Here is an 18,745-nt window from a genome sequence, read left to right on the forward strand (position 1 = left end):
CACTAGCGAATAACTGTTGCAATCAATGACCAACTTCACAAAGGAAACCAGAGGATCCTATTATTTGAAGTCCATATTGACCCTATCTTTCTGACAACACACACAGCTTTTGAATGATCTTTTATATTATTCTAGCCTTAACCTAAAACATCCAGTGAAGATTTATGGAAATAAGCTAAGAAAAGACATGGGAGTTTCACATAAAATCAATGACTGGTGGTTTATTTATCAGTAAGATAACAAACACGCAAAGAATTAAGACATAAAAGAATATACTGAATGATTCCATTTATACGTAGTTTGAGAAAAGGAAAAACTAATCGATGGTGAGACAAGTCAGAATGGGAGATGTCAGTGACCCGAAAGGAGCATGAGGGGAACATTGTGGGAGGCTGGTGATGTTCTCCATCTAGATCTGGGTGGTGGTTACCTGGATGTATACATGTGTAAAAATCTATAAGCTGTGCACCTAAGTTTCTGGTTTATTGTATACTTTATGTGTACCTCAATTTAAAATAAGAAAAAGAATTTAAAAACTGAGCACAAAAAGACTGAAAGTCTTCCCTCCAGATAAATACTTTGCATAATTGATCTTTTCAATAGAGATACAGATACGCACTGGAAGATCCATTCAAATCTAAATTTTAAAAATCAGAAGAACCCAGCACAAGCTGTTCTCTCTGCCAAATAGTGGTGAAGGTGTTGTCACATTTCATCTCATTCATAACAGATGGAGACGACAAACAGAAGTATTTTAGGAGAAAGACTGACAAGGAAATCTTGGCAGTGGCATCTCGTCTTTTGTTCATTAAGCAGGATCATACCAGGTAGGTTATTGTTCAGCAAATATTCACTCCCTCCCCTAGACTTCCAAAGGAGTATCGTTTCACGCCATGTTGGGCTTGGCCACATGACTTGTTTGGACAAAAAAATGTTAAGATACGCAACATGAGTAGAGCTCTGAAATGTGCTTGTGCATTTGGGCTTGCCCTCTTGTGCTACTAACTTTGGTCCAAGAAGGATGAGAAATACATGGAACAGATCTGAATCTAACTGGTGGTTTGGTCAGCCCAGTCCAGTTCAGCAGAATCGTGGACAATCCACATGCATGTGTGAGAAAATAGTGCTTGTTGGTATAACCACTGAAATTTTGGGCAGCGTAATGGATACTGAGTTTCTCCATTTGGGAATAAAGAACTTACTCACGCAGCTGCCAGAACTGCTATAAGCGGACAACCCTCAGCTGCAGGTCCTCTTTGGAATTGTTTCAATTTAAGAAAATCTCATTGCGCAAGGTCATGCCCCTTCCTGGGGCAGCGTGTATCCAGTGACGCAGGAGTAGTGTAAAGGCTACCTCGGCTTCAAAGCTTCCCATGGGGTCAGCAGAGGCCTTCATCCATCTTCTCCCTCTGTCCAGTCCTGCCTCTCTCCCTTCTCTTCCGTAAGTGTTTCTCTGAAGAGTACTCCCTAACAAATTTCTTGCATGCAATTCACCACCTCAGAATCTGCTTCCTGGGGAATCCAACTTGCAACCCGTATTATTGTGGCAACAGATGATTCACATATATGTTAATAGTCACTACTGATTTGCTCAGTTAGAATTCTACAAAAATTTAAATGTATGCCTCCAGCACAAATTACATTAAGATCATCAAATCTATTTAAAAATTAACAAGCATATGCTTTTTCCAAGCAGAAGGTGAATATAAACTCTTATAAGTAAACCTCAAACCATGATAAAGGCGAAGAATTTTTATATATGAAAGCATGCCATCCACTCTCAATTTTTGCTTCAATGCATAGTACTTGAAACAAAATCCCTTATCCATCATCGAATTTAGTTGGCATTCATTCAATCTACAAGACACTCTAAAACATGTTCCTGGGTGTACTCATACCTTTTGATAACTCTTACAAGAAAGGAACAGAGAATGAGAGGTCCTGGTGACCCTACTGTCCTAGCTGTCACTTCCTAACCTACTGTAAGCAGAACTGCAGGTTCTCACTCCCTGGCTGTGATTCTAGGCTGCTATCAAGAAACACTTCCAGAGTTCTATTAAGGTAACCACAATTTTGGATCAGCTGTAGCCGAGGAAACCCAAAGGAGAACTGTAGAGAAGGATGGCAGGAGAAAAAGAAAGAAGGAAAACCAGAAAGCCAGTTCTAAAGGACGGGTACTTTCTAGGTGCAAGGCGAGGGAGAGCAGGTGGAAGTATTCACAGTGAGCCTGTTATAATCTGAAGACAATAGGACATTGTTGTTGTTACGTGCAGTCAAGTTGATTCCAACTCATAATGACCTTACAGGATACAGTAGGAAACCCATAGGGTTTCCTTGGCTGAAATCTTCACAAGAGCAGATTGCCAGGTCTTTTCTTCCACAGAGCCACTAGTAGGTCTGAACTGCTGACCTTACTTTAGGTTATCAGCCAAGGGCTTAACCACTGCAACACCAGAGCTCCTTAACAGGACACCAGAAGGCCATTACCAACATCTACTTGTAGCCTGAAAATCATCCTGAGCCTGAAATGGGTTTAGAATGCTACCCTTATGTGGTCCAGGAATACCCAAGCCAAGGAATTTATGCAGGAGTCTCACTGAGGGTGGCCCTCACATTCTAAAATGACATAACGTGCAAGGAGACATTCCGCCAAGAGGGGCGTCAGAAGACAAGCAAAACCTGACATTAACCCCTTCCCCACCAAATTAAGCCAGACAGACTCTGATTTGCCATAGAGCTCCTAGGAATAAGCTTTAAGTATTAAAGTTAAAATGCAATCAATGACAAAAGAAGAGAGGTTAAGCGATATAAAGGATAAAATGAGAAGATTCACCATAAATCTACCAGGAGTTCCAGAAAGAAAGAAAAAAGAAAAATGAGGGGAGTGCAATATTTGAAGAGATAAAGGCTAAGAATATTCAACAGTTAATGAAAGATGTGAAATCCTCAGCTTCTGGAAGAAAGGAAAAATAAAATCCATATCATATTCATCATAATATTCAAACTGCCAAATACCACACACAAAAAAAGCATCTTAAAAGCAGCCAGGCAGAAAAGACAAATTATGCACAAAGGAAAGACAATTCAGCTGGCCACAAACTTTCAATAGTTTGGAAAAAAGATATTTAAAGTTCAAATAATTCTTAATTCAGACTAGGCTAAAAACTGTTTTGTTTTAAAAAAAAGCTATTACATTAAATTAGCAGCTTAATATAGTAATTATTTTAAAAAAGGCTTATAAAACAGATACTTTGAAAAGACAAAGCATTAGCCGGGCCACTGCAACATGTTAGATAAGGAAAAGGTTAGTGAATATACACAAAGCAATTATCCAGATATTTGATTTACATCTACATTTTACTTGGAATTAATTTTGTTCTTTTTAAAGCCAAGTTTCTAAGTCTCTTTGCTAAGAAAAGCAAAAAAGTCTTTCTTAAAACACTGAAAGATAAGAGCTCCAAGGACTGGTAATTAATAATTTGTTATGAGAAATTACATTTGTTAAAATGTAGTTATATATATTAAAATGTAATTAAATGTTTGTCACAGGAGGTTCCCTAAACTACTGAATTTTTGTAATGATTAACTCATTATATTTTCATTAACTGAACATTTATTAACTCAAACTGAATAAAAGGTCAATACTGAGGCTTAAAGTCTATCCCTTGGAAAAACTGACTATACAGGTTTGTTGTTTTTTTTTTTAAAGTGACTAGCAAATGACCTTTCAGGGCATTTTTCAAACTATGACAAGGGGGAACAGAGCCCCAACAAATCATAAGCTACAGATTCAGGAAATATATATATATATATATATATATATATATAATCATAAAAGTATATCCAGCACTTAATCTTTCTCCAGTGCTTGGTCTTCAGATTGTGTGTGGGCAGCACTCCTGACTCAAGCACATTAGAATTCAAACACTACTCTTACAGATGAGACATTGTCAGTATCTAAAGGATTTATTAAAATGCTAAAACAATGGAATGGAAACAAAATACTCTAGTGATCTTTCTTAATAAGAAGCTGTGTACCAGAAACTTACATTAATTTATTCATTTCCAAATAGTTGCTGAACACCTAGTATGTATGCTAGGCAACCCCACATTCAATGGTGAGGAAAAACAGATACAGTCACTATATACTATACTCATGGATGTTACAAGTTGGTATGTGGGAAGTGGGATAGAAAGAGACAGGCATTAATCAGATAATCACAAAAATGAAAGTTTCATTACAAACTCAAGTAAGAGCTTTAAACGAAAGAATGTGGTAGGTTTTCTGCATGAACATATCTCAAAGTAGTTGGCCCTAGACTGAAGAATTAGCCAAGATTTGAAAAAAGAACAAGAGTTAACTAGGTAGGGCTGTGAGAAAACATCCAGGCAAAGGGAACTGAATGTGCAAAGGTCCTGTGGCAGGAGACAGAGCATGGAACCAAAGGAAGAATAACCTTGCTGGAGCCCAGAGGATGCAAAGGAGTGTGTGTGGGCAGGGGCTGGGGAGGAAGGACAGGCAAAAACCTCACGGTCTTGTTGACTATTGTGAGGATCTCCGTTTTTTACCCAAAGTGCAAATGAAAGCCAATAAAAGATATGTTGTTGTTGTAAGCTGCCATCAAGTTCGCTCCCCATGCACAAGGGAACAAACGCTGCCTGGTCCTGTGCCATCCCCATGATCAGTTCCAGATCAGACCACTGTGATTCACAGGGTTTTCACTGGCTGATTTTCAGAAGTAGATTAACAGTCCTTTCTTCCTAGTCCGTCTTAGTCTAGAAGCTGTTAGTACCCAAACCTGTTCAGCATCACAGCAACAAGCAAGCCTCCACTGACAGATGGTGGCTGCACGTGAGGTGCACTGGCCAAGAACTGAACACAGGTCTCCTGAGTAGAAAGTGAGCATTCTACCACTGAACCACCAAAAAACTAAAAATAACCACTGCTGTCGAGTTGATTCCGACACATACTGACCCTATAGGACAGAGTAGAACTGTCCCATAAGGTTTCCAAGGAGCAGCTGGTGGATTTGAACTGCCAGACTTTTGATTAGCAGCCAAGCTCTTAAACACTGCGACACCAGGGCTCCACTGAACCACCAATACCCCTAAAAGGATGGAAAGTGGGAAATGGCAAAATCAGAGTTGCATTTTTAAAAGATCAGAGATAATACAGAAATTAGAGATGTTCCAGGATGATTTCCTCCCTACTAAATCAAAACAGTCTGACCTTTCTTAGAACCAGACTGCATCAGGAAACTAGGCTTCTAGTCCGGATTCTGTCACTAATTAAATGTCACTTCTTATGCAAGCTACTCCACTGTCCTGTACCTGGGTGCTTCCACTGTTAAACAGTCTATCCTAGATGATTTCTAAGACTCCAAACAACTAAAAAAATCTCTTTCTCTGATTTTACACCCAAAATACTTTAGTTCTCAGAGTCCTGGCAAAAGAGAAGAGCCAGTGCCAAAACAATTACCTACTGCCCAGGGACTGGGGCTTTGTTCCAGCAAGAGCTCCCTAACAATGCCTGTGACACGGAGGCCTCAATTCACGAGCGTGCCGATCTCATTCTGGCCACCACTGCCAAGCAGGAGGTAACAGGCTAGAATTTCCACCAACTAGTACTTATTAACCAATTCGTGTCTCTCTTTGTTCAAAGGGCTTTTGTTCATTCAGGGGACTGGGGAGGGGATCAATGTAAGTACTGTCGTAAACGATTTTTTTCATTGCATATTACACAATGTAAACTTTACATTTTAATGAAACAAATGAAATCTATGAAGTTTTCATGGCTTCAGTGATTTAAACAATTATAAATCATATATATCTTAAATTAACAGTGTTTGAAAATCATGGTCCAGCTGTATTGGTAACAGAGCTCAAAATGAGGCAATTAGAACTAGCACTGCAGGGAGCTTAATTACTTGCTCCCAAAATATTATCAGTGATTGACAAGTGGCATACATTGCCCAGGGTAAACAGATGCTGGATTAGAAATGCTGAAACCCTATTTAAATCCTCACAGGAGAAGTTACAAAGCAAAATCACCTAGGCAGGACTGGAAGAATACTAGCAGTTCCGCAACCCTGCCTTCTCTGCCCTTTCTGCAGCGGAGATCTTCAGATACGTGGTCTGGCCACCTAATGGAGAAAGGGCCTAAACGGATAGGTGTCGATTTGTAAACATATAAGGAAAAATAAGAACTTCACTTTCCAAATTCAACTAAAAGGTGAATCCATTTTCATATAATGGCACAGAACGATCTATCAGCCTTTCATATATTCTTTTCAGAAAACAATTCTGAAAAACTCATATTATCAACATATTAATAACCAACTTTTAAACATGCCCACTCATTTTTATAGAAATGCCTCAGGATCTTCTATTTTAACACCATAGTAGAAGCTGTGATACCAGTGGGCAAACAGGATTAAAGGTGCAGGTCCTGGCATCTGAAATGACAGAGGGCAGGGATTTCTTCCTGCTTTCACCACCAACTTCTTAAAGAAGTCAATTTACAGCACTGAAAGTAATATAATCTCAACAAGAATAACATATAGAAAGAGACCAAGTGAAGTAAAACCTAGACAAGTTAGGGCAAGAAACCAAGACATTTAAATGTCGCAGACAAAAGAGGAGGTATTCAGTGCTGCCAAATCAAAGACAGACAGAAATAATGGTACTGAAATCCAAGCCATTTTAATGAGAGTGAAGCAGAAGGGTGGGTATAAAAGGTAATCTAGTAGCAGTCAGGAACAGATTCAAATCCTGTCTCTGAAACCAGCTGTACAAATGTGACAAATAACCATTTCCTGAGACTCTGAGACAGTTAAACAAAAAAAAAAAACTATAATAACGAATATATTTTAAACATTTTTCATCCATCTATTACACAGAATCTATGCAGATAATATATACCAAAGTATATGTTATATAATACATAACACTGTTACCCATCACACAAATGTCCGTTTGTCATACTGTGGTGGCTTGTGTGTTGCTGTGATGGTGGAAGCTATGTCACCAGTCTTTGAAATACCAGTAGGGTCACCCATGGTGTACAGGTTTTAGCAGAGCTTCCGGACTAAGGCAGATTAGGAAAAAAGAGCTGGTGGTCTACTTCTGAAAAAACTGGCCAGTGAAAACCTTATGAGTAGCAGCACAATACTGTCTGGTATAGTGCAGGAAGATGAGCCCCTCAGGTTGGAAGGCACTCAAAAATACGACTGTGGAAGAGCTGCCTCCTCAAAGTAGAGTTGACCTTAATGACAACGATGGAGTCAAGCTTTCGGGGCCTTCATTTGCTGATGTGGCACGACTCAAAATATGAAGGAATAGCTGCAAACATCCACTAATAATCAGAATACGGAATATACAAAGTATGAATCTAGGAAAATCGGAAGTCATCGAAAATAAAATGGACCTCAAAGATGGATATCCTAGGCATTCATGAGTTGAAATGGACTGGTATTGGCCATTTTGAATCAGACAATCATACGGTCTACAACGCCAGGAAAGAAAAATTGAAGAGAAATGACGTCACATTCATTGTCCAAAAGAACATTTCGAGACCTATCCTGAAGTACAATTTTGACAATTCATAGGATAATATCCATATGTCTACAAGGAAGACCAGTTAACATGACTATTATTCAAATTTACACAACAACCACTAATGCCAAAGATGAGGAAACTGAAGATTTTTACCAGTCTGAAATTGATAAAACATGGAATCAAGATGCACTGACAATAACTGGTCACTGGAATGTGAAAGTTGGAAACAAAAAAGAAGGACTGGTAGTTGGACAATATGGCCTTGATGATGGAAATAACGCTGGAGACGGCAAGGTACAATTCTGCAAGACCAACGATTTATTCATTGTAAGTGCCTTTTGTCAACAACATAAACAGCAACTATACACGTGGACCTCACTGGATGGAAAACACAGGAATCAAATTGACTACAGCTGTGGAAAGAGACTATGGAAAAGCTCAACATCATCAGTCAGAACAAGGGCAGGAGCTGTGGAACAGACCATCAATTGATCCTGTGCAAGTTCAAGTTAAAGCTGAAGAAAATTAAAACAAGTCCACGAGAACCAAAACACAACCTTGGGTATACCCCACCTGAATTCAGAGACCATCTCAAGAACAGATGAGACGCACTGAACACGTAATGACCGAACACCAGACGAGTTGTGGGATGACATCAAGGACATCATATATGAAGAAAGCAAAAGGTCATAAATAGACAGGAAATAAAATCAAGACGAAGATGGCTGTCAGGAGAGACTCTGAAACTTGCTCTTGAACGTCGAGTAGCTAAAGCAAAAGGAAGAAAGGACGTAAAATAGCTGAACAGAACATTTCAAAGGGCGGCTCAAGAAGACAAAGTAAAGTAATGCAATGAAATGTGCAAAGACTTGGTGTTAGAAAACCAAAAGGGAAGAATATGCTTAGCATTTCTCAAGCTGAAAGAACTGAAGAAAAATTCAGGCCTCGAGTTAAAATTCTGAAGGATTCCATGGGCAAAATATCGAACGACACAGGAAACATCAAAAGAAGATGGAAGGAATACACGGAGTGATTGTACCAAAAAGAACTGGCAGGCGTCCAACCATTTCAGGAGGTAGTATACGATCAAGAAACAATGGTATTGAAGGAAGAAGTCCAAGCTGCACTGAGCGCATTGGTGAAAAACAAGGCTCCAGGAATTGACAGAATACCAACTGCGATGTTTCAACAAATGGATGCAGCGCTGGAGTGCCCACTCGTCTATGCCAAGAAATTTGGAAGACAGCTTCCTGGCCAACCGACTGGGAGAGATCCATATTTATGCCTATTCCAAAGAAAGGTGATCCAATCAAATGTGGAAATTATCAAACAATATCATTTAACACCACACACAAGTAAAATTTTGCTAAAGATCATTTAAAAAAGGTTGCAGCAGTACATTGACAGGGAACTGCTAGAAATTTAAGCTGGATTCAGCAGAGGACATGGAATGAGGGATATCATTGCTGATGTCAGGTGGATCTTGGCTAAAAGCAGAGAATACCAGAAAGATGTTTACCTGTGTTTTATTGACTATGCAAAGGCATTCAGTCGTGTGGATCATAACAAATTATGGATAACACTGTGAAAAATGGGAATTCCAGAACACTCAATTGTGCTCACACAGAACCTGTACATAGGCCAAGAAGCAGTTGTTTAAACAAAACAAGGGGATACTGTGTGGTTTAAAATCAGGAAAGGTGTGCATCTGGGTTGTATCCTTTCACCATACATATTCTATCTGTATGCTGAGCAAATAATCTTAGAATCTGGACTATATGAAGAACGTGGCACGAGGCTTAGAGGAAGACCCATTAACAGCCTGCAACATGGAGATGACACAGCCTTGCTTGCTGAAAGCACAGAGGACTTGAAGCACTTACTGATGAAGATCAAAGACTACAGCCTTAAGTATGGATTACACCTCAACATAAAACAAAATTCTCACAACTGGGCCAATAAGCAACATCATGATAAATGGAGAAAATAATGACGTTGTCAAAAATGTCATTTTATTTGGCTCCACAATCAACACCCATGGAAGCAGGAGTCAGGAAATCAAATGGCATATTGCATTGGGCAAATCTGCTACAAAAGACCTCTTTAAAAGTGTTGAAAAGCACAGGGAACATCTGGCATAACATATATAAAGAAAAGGTTGTACATTCTACTTTGGTGAGTAGCATCTGGGGTCTTAAAATCTGTGAGCGGCCATCTAAAATACCCCACTGGTCTCACCCCATCTAGAGCAAGGGAGAATGAAGAAAACGAAAGACATAAGGCAAAGATTAGTCCAAAGGACTAATGGACCACAACTACCATAGCCTCTACCAGTCTGATTCCAGCACAACTAGATGGTGCCCAGCTACTACCTCTGACTGCTCTGACAGGGATCACAACACAGGATCCCAGAGACAGCTGGAGAAAAATGCAGAACAAAATTGTTAACTCACAAAAAAAAAAAAAAAAAAAAAAAAGACCAGACTTACTGGTCTGACAGAGACTGGAGAAAACTCGACAGTATGACCTGCAGACACTCTTTTAACTCAGTACAGAGGTCACTCCTGAGGTTCACCCTTCAGCCAAAGATGAGACAGGCCCATAAAACAAGATGAGACTACATGGGCACTCCTGGCCAGGGGCAAGGACAAGTAGGCAGGAGGGGATAGGAAAGCTGGTAATGGGGAACCCAAGGTCGAGCAGGGGAGAGCATTGACATGTGGTGAGGTTGGGAACCAACGCCACAAAACAGTAAACGTATGAATTGTTTAATGAGAAACTAGTTTGCTCTGTAAACCTGCATCTAAAGTACAATAAAAAAATTAACAGTGTTGAAAAGCAAAGATGTCATTTTGAAGACTAAGGTGCACCTGACCCAAGCCATGATATTTTCCATCACCTCATATGCATGTGAAAGCTGGACAATGAATAAGGAATACCGAAGAAGAATTGATGCCTTGCATTATGGTGCTGGTAAAGAATACTGAATATACCATGGACTGCCACAAGAAAGAATAAGTCTGTCTTGGAAGAAGTACAGCAAGAGTGCTCCTTGGAAGTGAGGATGGTGAGACTTTGTCTTGAGTACTTTGGACATGTTGTCAGGAAGAACCAGTCTCTGGAGAAGGACATCATACTTGGTAAAGCAGATGGTCAGCAAAAAAGAGGAAGACCTTCAACGACATGGACTGACACAGTGGCCGCAACAATGGGCCCAAACGTAGCAGTAATTGTGAGGATGGCACAGGACCAGGCAGTGTTTCGTTCTGCTGTACAAAGGTTCACTGTGAGTCAGAACCGATTTGAAGGAACCTAACAACAACAACGTGATTACATATATTGTATAATATAATATACCAGTGACCTCCAAATTACAGAACACTAAAGGAAGCAAAACAGAAGAGATGAAAACCCTGGAGGGTGCGAAAGCACCTTCTTGAAAGGAGCATATTAGGCAAGTATTTCATGAAAATACACCCAAAATAATATTTAAGCTAATTAAGATACATAGGCAATGTTTCCTTTAAAATGCTTCTTTTATTAATAGCCTTCACTGATAGAAACAAATACTGAATCTTCAACTCTGCCCCTCTTCCAAAAGAAATTCATTTGCTGTTTCACAAAATCAGCAGCAGGGGGAGGCAGAGAGTTGCTGCAGCTGCCAACCAGTGCTCTTTGCCCTGTCAGACCCATTACCCTGATGGATGGGCCCCAACAGCCACTTTAGTAACAGATTTGTCTACTCTCCCTCCTCAGACAGGGTAGAGAGAATATACAGGACTATAACAAGGACAGCATCCTCAGTTATAATCTGGGGAGCATTATCTAATAAGAATAATAATAATGTTAAACCACAAGACACTGGTTACGTAAATATACAGTAAATCTACATAAGGCAGTATCATGCAACATTAGGAAAAAAAATCCAAAGCTCTTATAATGATAGACAAAAATATCTGTTACATCGTTAGGGGAAAAACATGGGATAAAAAGGCAACTACAAACCTGCAGGTTTTAAATTTCTTCAACTGTGTGTTAAAAAGGAAGCTAACACAGGACTTGCATTATAAAGCCGTCATGTGGTGCTGGTGAAAAGACAAACAGATGACCCAACAGCACAACAGCTTAAAAGAGTTCAGAAGCAGATTTCAGCATATCCACCAACCACCCACCCAACCCACTGCCGTCAAGTCAATTCCAACTCATAGCAACCCTATAGGGCAGAGTAGAAACTGCCCCATAGGGTTTCCAAGGCTGTAATCTTTATAGAAGCAGACTACCACATCCTTCTCCCACAGAGTGGCTGGTGGGTTCCAACTGCCAATCGTTCTTTCAGTTAGCAGCCGAGCACTTTACTCACTGCACCACCAGGGCTGCTTTCAGCGGATCTATGACTTCGAAATAACATAGAAGGAGAATTACAAATCATGGAGAAATGACAAATTTAATAACAGGTGTTGGGACAAGTAATTTTTCATATGGAAAAAAATAAAATTAGATCCCTACCTCACTCCACTCATAAAAATAAATTCCACACAGATTGCAGACCTAAATGTGAATAAAACTTAAAACTGTTAGAAAAAAATGGGCAAAGAATATGAATCTAAAACTGAGCAGCAAAGTACAATTGAAAAAAAAAATGAGCAGCAAATAAACACGAAAATGTGCTCAACCTTGTAAAGTTAAATGCAAATTAAAATGACAGAGCATGAAGCTGGCAAAAATTTAGAAGTCTGAAAATGCCAAGTGTAGAGGATACTGTAATGAGATGAAGAAAAGGGAACACTTACAACTGCTTGTGGGATTATAAATTACTACCATGGTGTGCAGAATAATCTGGCTACATCTGGTGAAAAACAAGGAGCCCTGATGGCGCAGCAGTTAAAGCACTGGGCTTCTAACAATAAGGTCAGCAGTTGGAACTCACCAGCTGCTCCAAGGGAGAATGATGTGGGAGTCTGCTTTCATAAAGATTTACAGCCTTGGAAACCTTCTAGGGTCGCTGTGAGATGGAATGGAATCAACAGCATTGAGTTTTTGGTTGGTGAAATTCAAAATGAGCAGTACTATACGTATCAGCATACAGATTCTAGTTATAGCCTAGAAAGCTCTCACTCATGCTCACACAGACATGTATTGGAATTTTCAGTACAGCCCTATGGGTAATAGCAAAAGAAAAATGTTTTGAAAACAATCCAGATGTTCACCAGTAAGAGACTGCATAAAGAATGATGTTTTCCTATGAAAGAATACCACAAATACTACAAAAAACAATTAAAATAAGTAAAGTAGATATGTACTTCTAATATGTCTAACATGGCTAGATCTCAATAATGGGCAAATGGCAAGGTGTTATACAGTAAATTTAAACACATGTAAAACAATGCTTTTGTTGTTTATATATACATAAATACAGAGTAAAAATATTAAAAACACAGAATAAATACATATCAGATTCACTGATTTGAGACGGGGCATTGGAGGTGGGGAGTACAGATGAAGGAATGGGAATAGGGCTACGGAGAGAATATTGTCAATTTCAACAATTAAAATGGTTAGATTTTCTTTTTAATCTGAAAAATATAAAATATTAATGTTTGCTCTAGGTGGCATTATGTGGGGCTTTATTACATTATCCTCTGTAGCATTCTGTAATTCATTATCCTTTGTAGCATTCTGTAATTTATTATTGTTTATAATTATATTAGTTTATAACACACAAAAAGAGTCTGGAAGGAAACATGACAAAACGGTAAGAATATTCTTCAAACTCTTGGTAATGAGAACAAAGCTTTTTTTTGGGTGGGGGTACTCTATTTTTCAATTTTCCATAATAAGCATACATTAATTCTAGACTTGGGGGGAAAAAACCCTTCTCAACACGAAAAAAAATATACAGGTGGTGATTAGATTCCATGTAGTTCTGGTTCACATAACTATCTAATGACAGGATATTGAAGGTGCTTACAAACATGGCATCTGTACTCTCGCTTCTGCGGTAAAGTACTCTCCAAGTTCTAAACAGCCAAAATGCAAACCAACTTTGGAATTCCTGAACTCTTGCATAAAATATTTATGTACCAATCTAGAGAGCACAACATGCTTCTATATACAACATTCTAGTCCTGGAGAAATGATAAAGAAAGGGTTCCAAAATGGCTATGAACTACTATTGGTTTCATTATAATCTGTAATTATGCAAAACTACACAGGATGCAAGATAAGAAACAAATCTGATAAGCAATCCAATATTAGTTTTCATATTATCGCAAAAAAGACTGTGGAAAGCATTTCAAATTGGTATAAAATGAGAAATTAATAAAACCTGTCACTGTATTCCAACAGAAAGCAAAATTGGAAGTTTTATTACATATAATAAATACTGGTCAAATAATTACCTTACCACGTCTCAGTTTTCTCATCTGTAAAATGAGCATCCTACCAAGTACACCTCAAAGGGCCGTGGGAATCAAATACAGTAACTTTAATCAGGAAGAAACCTGTGGGTCTACTTTACTGAGGCCAGTGCCAGGCCGTGTCTGGCACTAGTGGTATAATTAAATTGCATATGGGAAGTTTCATTTGATCACCAAGGGAAAAAGGAAATTGTTTTAGAAAATAGCAATCACAATGTAATAAAATCACATAAGAAAACAGAACCCCCTTCTAATGGACAGGCACCAGAACTTTAAATACAGTAAAACCTGTGAAAGCTGGAACCTGTAAGGGGAAACCTGTCAGAGGCGGAAAGAAAATTTTTTCCACTCACAGAGAGTGACAGAAAAGTGCTAAGACTGCACCCTGTCAAAGGTGGAAAACCTGCGAGACCAGGAAAAACAAGGCAGTCCAGTCGAGTTTTGGTTTTCACAGGTTTCCCTGTATTGAAACTGAATAACATCATGGCAATAGAATAAGTCCTATAGCAACAATTTCACCTAAAAAAAAAAGTTTAAAACATTACGTATGATCTAGACAATTATGGTTCAGTCACAGAATTCTTGCCTTCCCTGCAGGAGATCAGGGTTTGACTCCCAGTCAGTGTGCCTCATGTGCAGCCACCACCTGTCCGTCAGTGGGGGCTTTCAGGTTGCTATGATGCAGGACAGGTTTCAGTGGAGCTTCCGGACTACGACAGACTAGGAAAAAAGGCCTGGGTGATCTACTTTGAAAAATCAACCAATGAAAACCCTATGGATCACAAGGGTCCAATCTGCAACCAGTCATGGGGATGGCACGGGACTGGGCAGTGTTCATAACACTGTGCTTGGTCACCATGAATCAAGGGTCAACTGAACCACAGCCAACAACAATCACTGTGTCATACATAGAAGGAAGACAGAAAAAGATGCACGGAAGTGAAAACAGGTGCATCAGAATGGTGAATCATTTCCCCAAAAGTATATTTTTTTACTATTTCATACCTGTCTATGCAAAAGGCATTATTACTTGTCTCAACTCACAAACACAAGAGGTCACTTAGGAATGAGACAACCCAATTAACCAACCAGCCAAGCCAAATCCACCGAGCAGTCAGCAGGGCTAAGAGCTAGAAAACCCTTATGTCTACCTGTAATGTCGCTATATTGTCTTTATATTTACACAAGTAGTGGAAGGAAAAACTACCACAAATTTCAAAATGCATCTTACCAGGGTGATGTCCCGGGAAGCTGCGGCTGCACTCATATGCAGACTAGGCTGCCTCACGGAACTGCTGCAATCAAGGGCTCGGGCAAATGTCCCCACGGCACTAAAGAAACCACAAAAACGAGGAAAAATTAAGCCTCTGTCACATTTGTATGTTAAAAAAAAAATAAAAAATAAAAACACATTTGGGTAGTAAATGAAAAATTGTAAAAGAAAAGTCAAAACAAGTTCTTGGGTGCTTGAGAATCAAATATCAAATTAAAAGTATTTTATATAAGATTTAATATCTGACAAGCCAATTAACCATATACAGATCATTATAATAAAATTTTAAAAAGCAGCCTATTTGGGCATAAAGATGGAAGGGGAAAATCTATTATAAAACACCATGGAGTAAATTCAGTAGTCAACTCTGCTCAGAACATGAAAAGGTGGATCAGCTGCAGAGTTTGACTACCATGCAAAGCAAGTTCTGACCACTTTTTCAGCCCAAATTGGGCAATCCCAGGGACATTTTTTCCTTGAAATGAGGTATCATTAACTGTAACAACCCCTTCCTATCAGGACTCAACAGATAATAGATTTCTGCTAAAATCCCATTAAAAACAAAACAATTACCATAATACTCGTTTTCATTTAATGATTTAGAAGGTCGTCCTATATATAAAGAACCTTTACTTCAGGACATGAAGCATAAAATGAAGGTTAAGGCTTGCTGCATGTATTTTAAACTAGCTAGCTGAAGAAAAGATTTTCTAAACATTTTAATTAGAATATAACATACATATAGAAAGCTGCAAAACGTACAGCTATTTAATTATTGTCAAATGAATGCACTAATGTCACCACCACCCAGGTCAAAACAGAATGTGAGCAGCACTCCAGAAGACGCCTCTCAGTCCCTCCCAGTCCCGGTTTCCTCCTTCTTCCCCAAAGGGAACCACCTTCCAGGATTCTAATGTGGTAGACTGGTTTTACTTGTGTTTGAACTTTAAACAATGAGATTCATAAAACGTACTTGTTTTATGAACTGCTTCTCATGTTTTGGAGATTCATCCATGTTGTTAGCTGTAGCTGTGTTCATTCATCTTCCTTGCACTGTTGCATTCCTTTATATGATTCCCCACCCCTCACTCCCACCCCAGGGTATTTAACCACTCTGCTGTTGAGGGGCATTTAAGTTGTTTCCAGTTTGGGGCTCTACAAATACTGCCACTAATGCCATTTCTATACATACCCTTTGGTGCACAGGTGTGATACATATTTCGGCTAGGCATATATTTAGAAATGAAATTCAAGGGATGTATGTGTTAGATGATAGCAAACAGTTTTCCAAAGTAGCTGTACCAACTTACACCCTCACCAGCAGGGTGTGAGAGTTCTGGATGCCCCACATCTTCACCAATGCTTGACACTGTCAGTCTTTTACACTTTAACCAGTCTGGTGGGTGTGAAGTGGTATCTGATTGTAGCCTTAATCTGTATTTAGAGGATTTTTTTTTTCTTTTTTTAAAATTACTGAAAGAACTTCATTTATTTTATTGTACTTTAGATGAAAGTTTACAGAACAAACTAGTTTCTCATTAAACAGTTAGTACACATATTGTTTTATGACACTGGTTAACAACCCCACGACATGACAACACGCTCCCTTCTCAACCTTGGGTTCCCTATTACCAGCTTTCCTGTCTTTCCTGTCCCCTCCTGCCTTCTAGTCTTTGCCCCTGGGCTGGTGTGCCCCTTTAGTCTTGTTTTGTTTTATGGGACTGTCTAATCTTTGGCTAAAGGCTGAGCCTCAGGAGTGACTTCATTACTGAGCTGAAAGGGTGTCTGGGGGCCATACTCTCAAGGTTTCTCCAATCTCTGTGAGGCCAGTAAGTCTGTTTTTTTTTTGTGAGTTAGGATTTTGTTCTACATTTTTCTCCAGCTCTCTCTGGGACATTCTGTTGTGATCCTGGTCAGAGCAGTCAGTGGTGGTAGCCGGGCACCATATAGTTGTGCTGGACTCAGTCTGGTGGAGGCTGTGGTAGTTGTGGTCCATTAGTCCTTTGGACTAATCTTTCCCTTGTATCTTTAGTTTTCTTCATTCTCCCTTGCTACTAAAGGGGTGAGACTAGCGGAGTTTTTTGTTTTTTTCTTTAAAAAAATAAAAATTGAAAAAGACCCTAGGTGTACCTCCTAGGTGCCCCTAATGCTGGCTTCGAGGAAAAAGAAAACATATGGCCCTTGGCAATGAGGAAAAAGAAGGAACAAAATGCAGACCAAATCTGAAAAGTACAACATCTGTTAAATAATCCACAATCCAGGTAACGTGTCTGTAACTTCTAACACAGTGGTTCCATCAACATGTTCATTTCTACTCCTGACTCTTCTCTCTCCTGCTCTGCTGATGGGCTCTTCCCCAACGATGTACATCAAGTGTCTTTATCCAATCATCTAATGGTTAGGTGCTGGGCTCTGGAGTCCAAATGCCCGGCCACCAATACGCTGTGTGACTTCCCTGGTGGAAGACTTTATGAAACAGTGCTGGTCTAAGGTGGGCTAAAACTACTTTTTTTCCTTTGTATTATGAAAAAAATTCAAGAGAAAATCACAGAGAATAATCTGAAGACCCTTGGGTCCACCACCCAGATCTACCTGATTTTAATATTCTGTCATGTTAGGTTCATATTTTTAAAGGAATGAGGTATTATAAATTTGGTTAGAGCTCCCATAATGTATTCCCAGATCCCACTCCTCTCCCCTCTTCACAGATGTAACCACTTTCTTAAATTCGACTTTCATTTTTTCTCAAGATTTTGTACTATTACTATATGTGTGTGTATCCATTAATGAAGAATTGTTTTACTCAGTGCAAAAATTTCCATAAATGATCTCACTGTACGTAGCACCCTCACTCAGTGTTATTTGAGATTTCTCTCTTTGCTACATATAGCTCTAATTCATTCATCTTAATTGCTGCAAAGTAATAGTTCATTATATGAATATACTACAATTCATTTATCAATTGCTTGCTGATGTACTTTTAGGTTTTTTCTAATTTTTCCACTATTACAAAGCTATAATAATCTCATTTACTTTCTGTTTTGTGGCAATCTTCCACATGAGCATCATTTACTTTTTTTTTTTTAATTAAAATATTTTATTGTGCTCTCAGTGAAAGTTTACACAGCAAATTAGGTTCCCATTTAACAATTTCTATACAATTTGTTTAGTGACATTCGTTAAATTTTTCACAGTCTGTCAACTTTCTCATTATTTACATTCTGGTTATTCCATTTCCAGTAATCTAGTTTCCCTGTCCCCTTGCCTTCGCGTCTTTGCTTCTGAGTAAATGATGACTGCTTGGTCTCGTATAGATAATTTTTTTTAAAGGAACACAGTACTCATGGATATTGTTTATTTTATGAGCCAATCTGTTAATTAGCTAAAAGATGACATCATGGAATGGTTTTGGTTCAAGGTTTAAAGAGTATCTCAAGGCAACAGTCTCAGGGATTCTCCAGGCTCAACTGGTCCAGTAAGTATGGACTCCTTAAGAATT

The 18,745-nt window shown here is 38.9% G+C and overlaps 1 protein-coding gene across 2 annotated transcripts in view; it reads right to left on the reverse strand.

Moving 5' to 3' along the window:
- Positions 1-18,745, reverse strand: part of MTA3 (metastasis associated 1 family member 3) — a 215,980-nt gene that overhangs the window by 49,305 nt on the left and 147,930 nt on the right. For both annotated transcript variants that reach the window (XM_023735570.1, XM_012556719.2), the window contains exon 7: positions 15,205-15,304. In XM_023735570.1, coding sequence (XP_023591338.1) covers positions 15,205-15,304 — 100 coding nt within the window. The remainder of the gene's footprint in view (positions 1-15,204; positions 15,305-18,745) is intronic.

The sequence above is a fragment of the Trichechus manatus genome, unplaced genomic scaffold (genome assembly GCF_000243295.1).
Source record: "Trichechus manatus latirostris isolate Lorelei unplaced genomic scaffold, TriManLat1.0 scaffold00005, whole genome shotgun sequence".
NCBI classification, from domain to species: domain Eukaryota; kingdom Metazoa; phylum Chordata; class Mammalia; order Sirenia; family Trichechidae; genus Trichechus; species Trichechus manatus.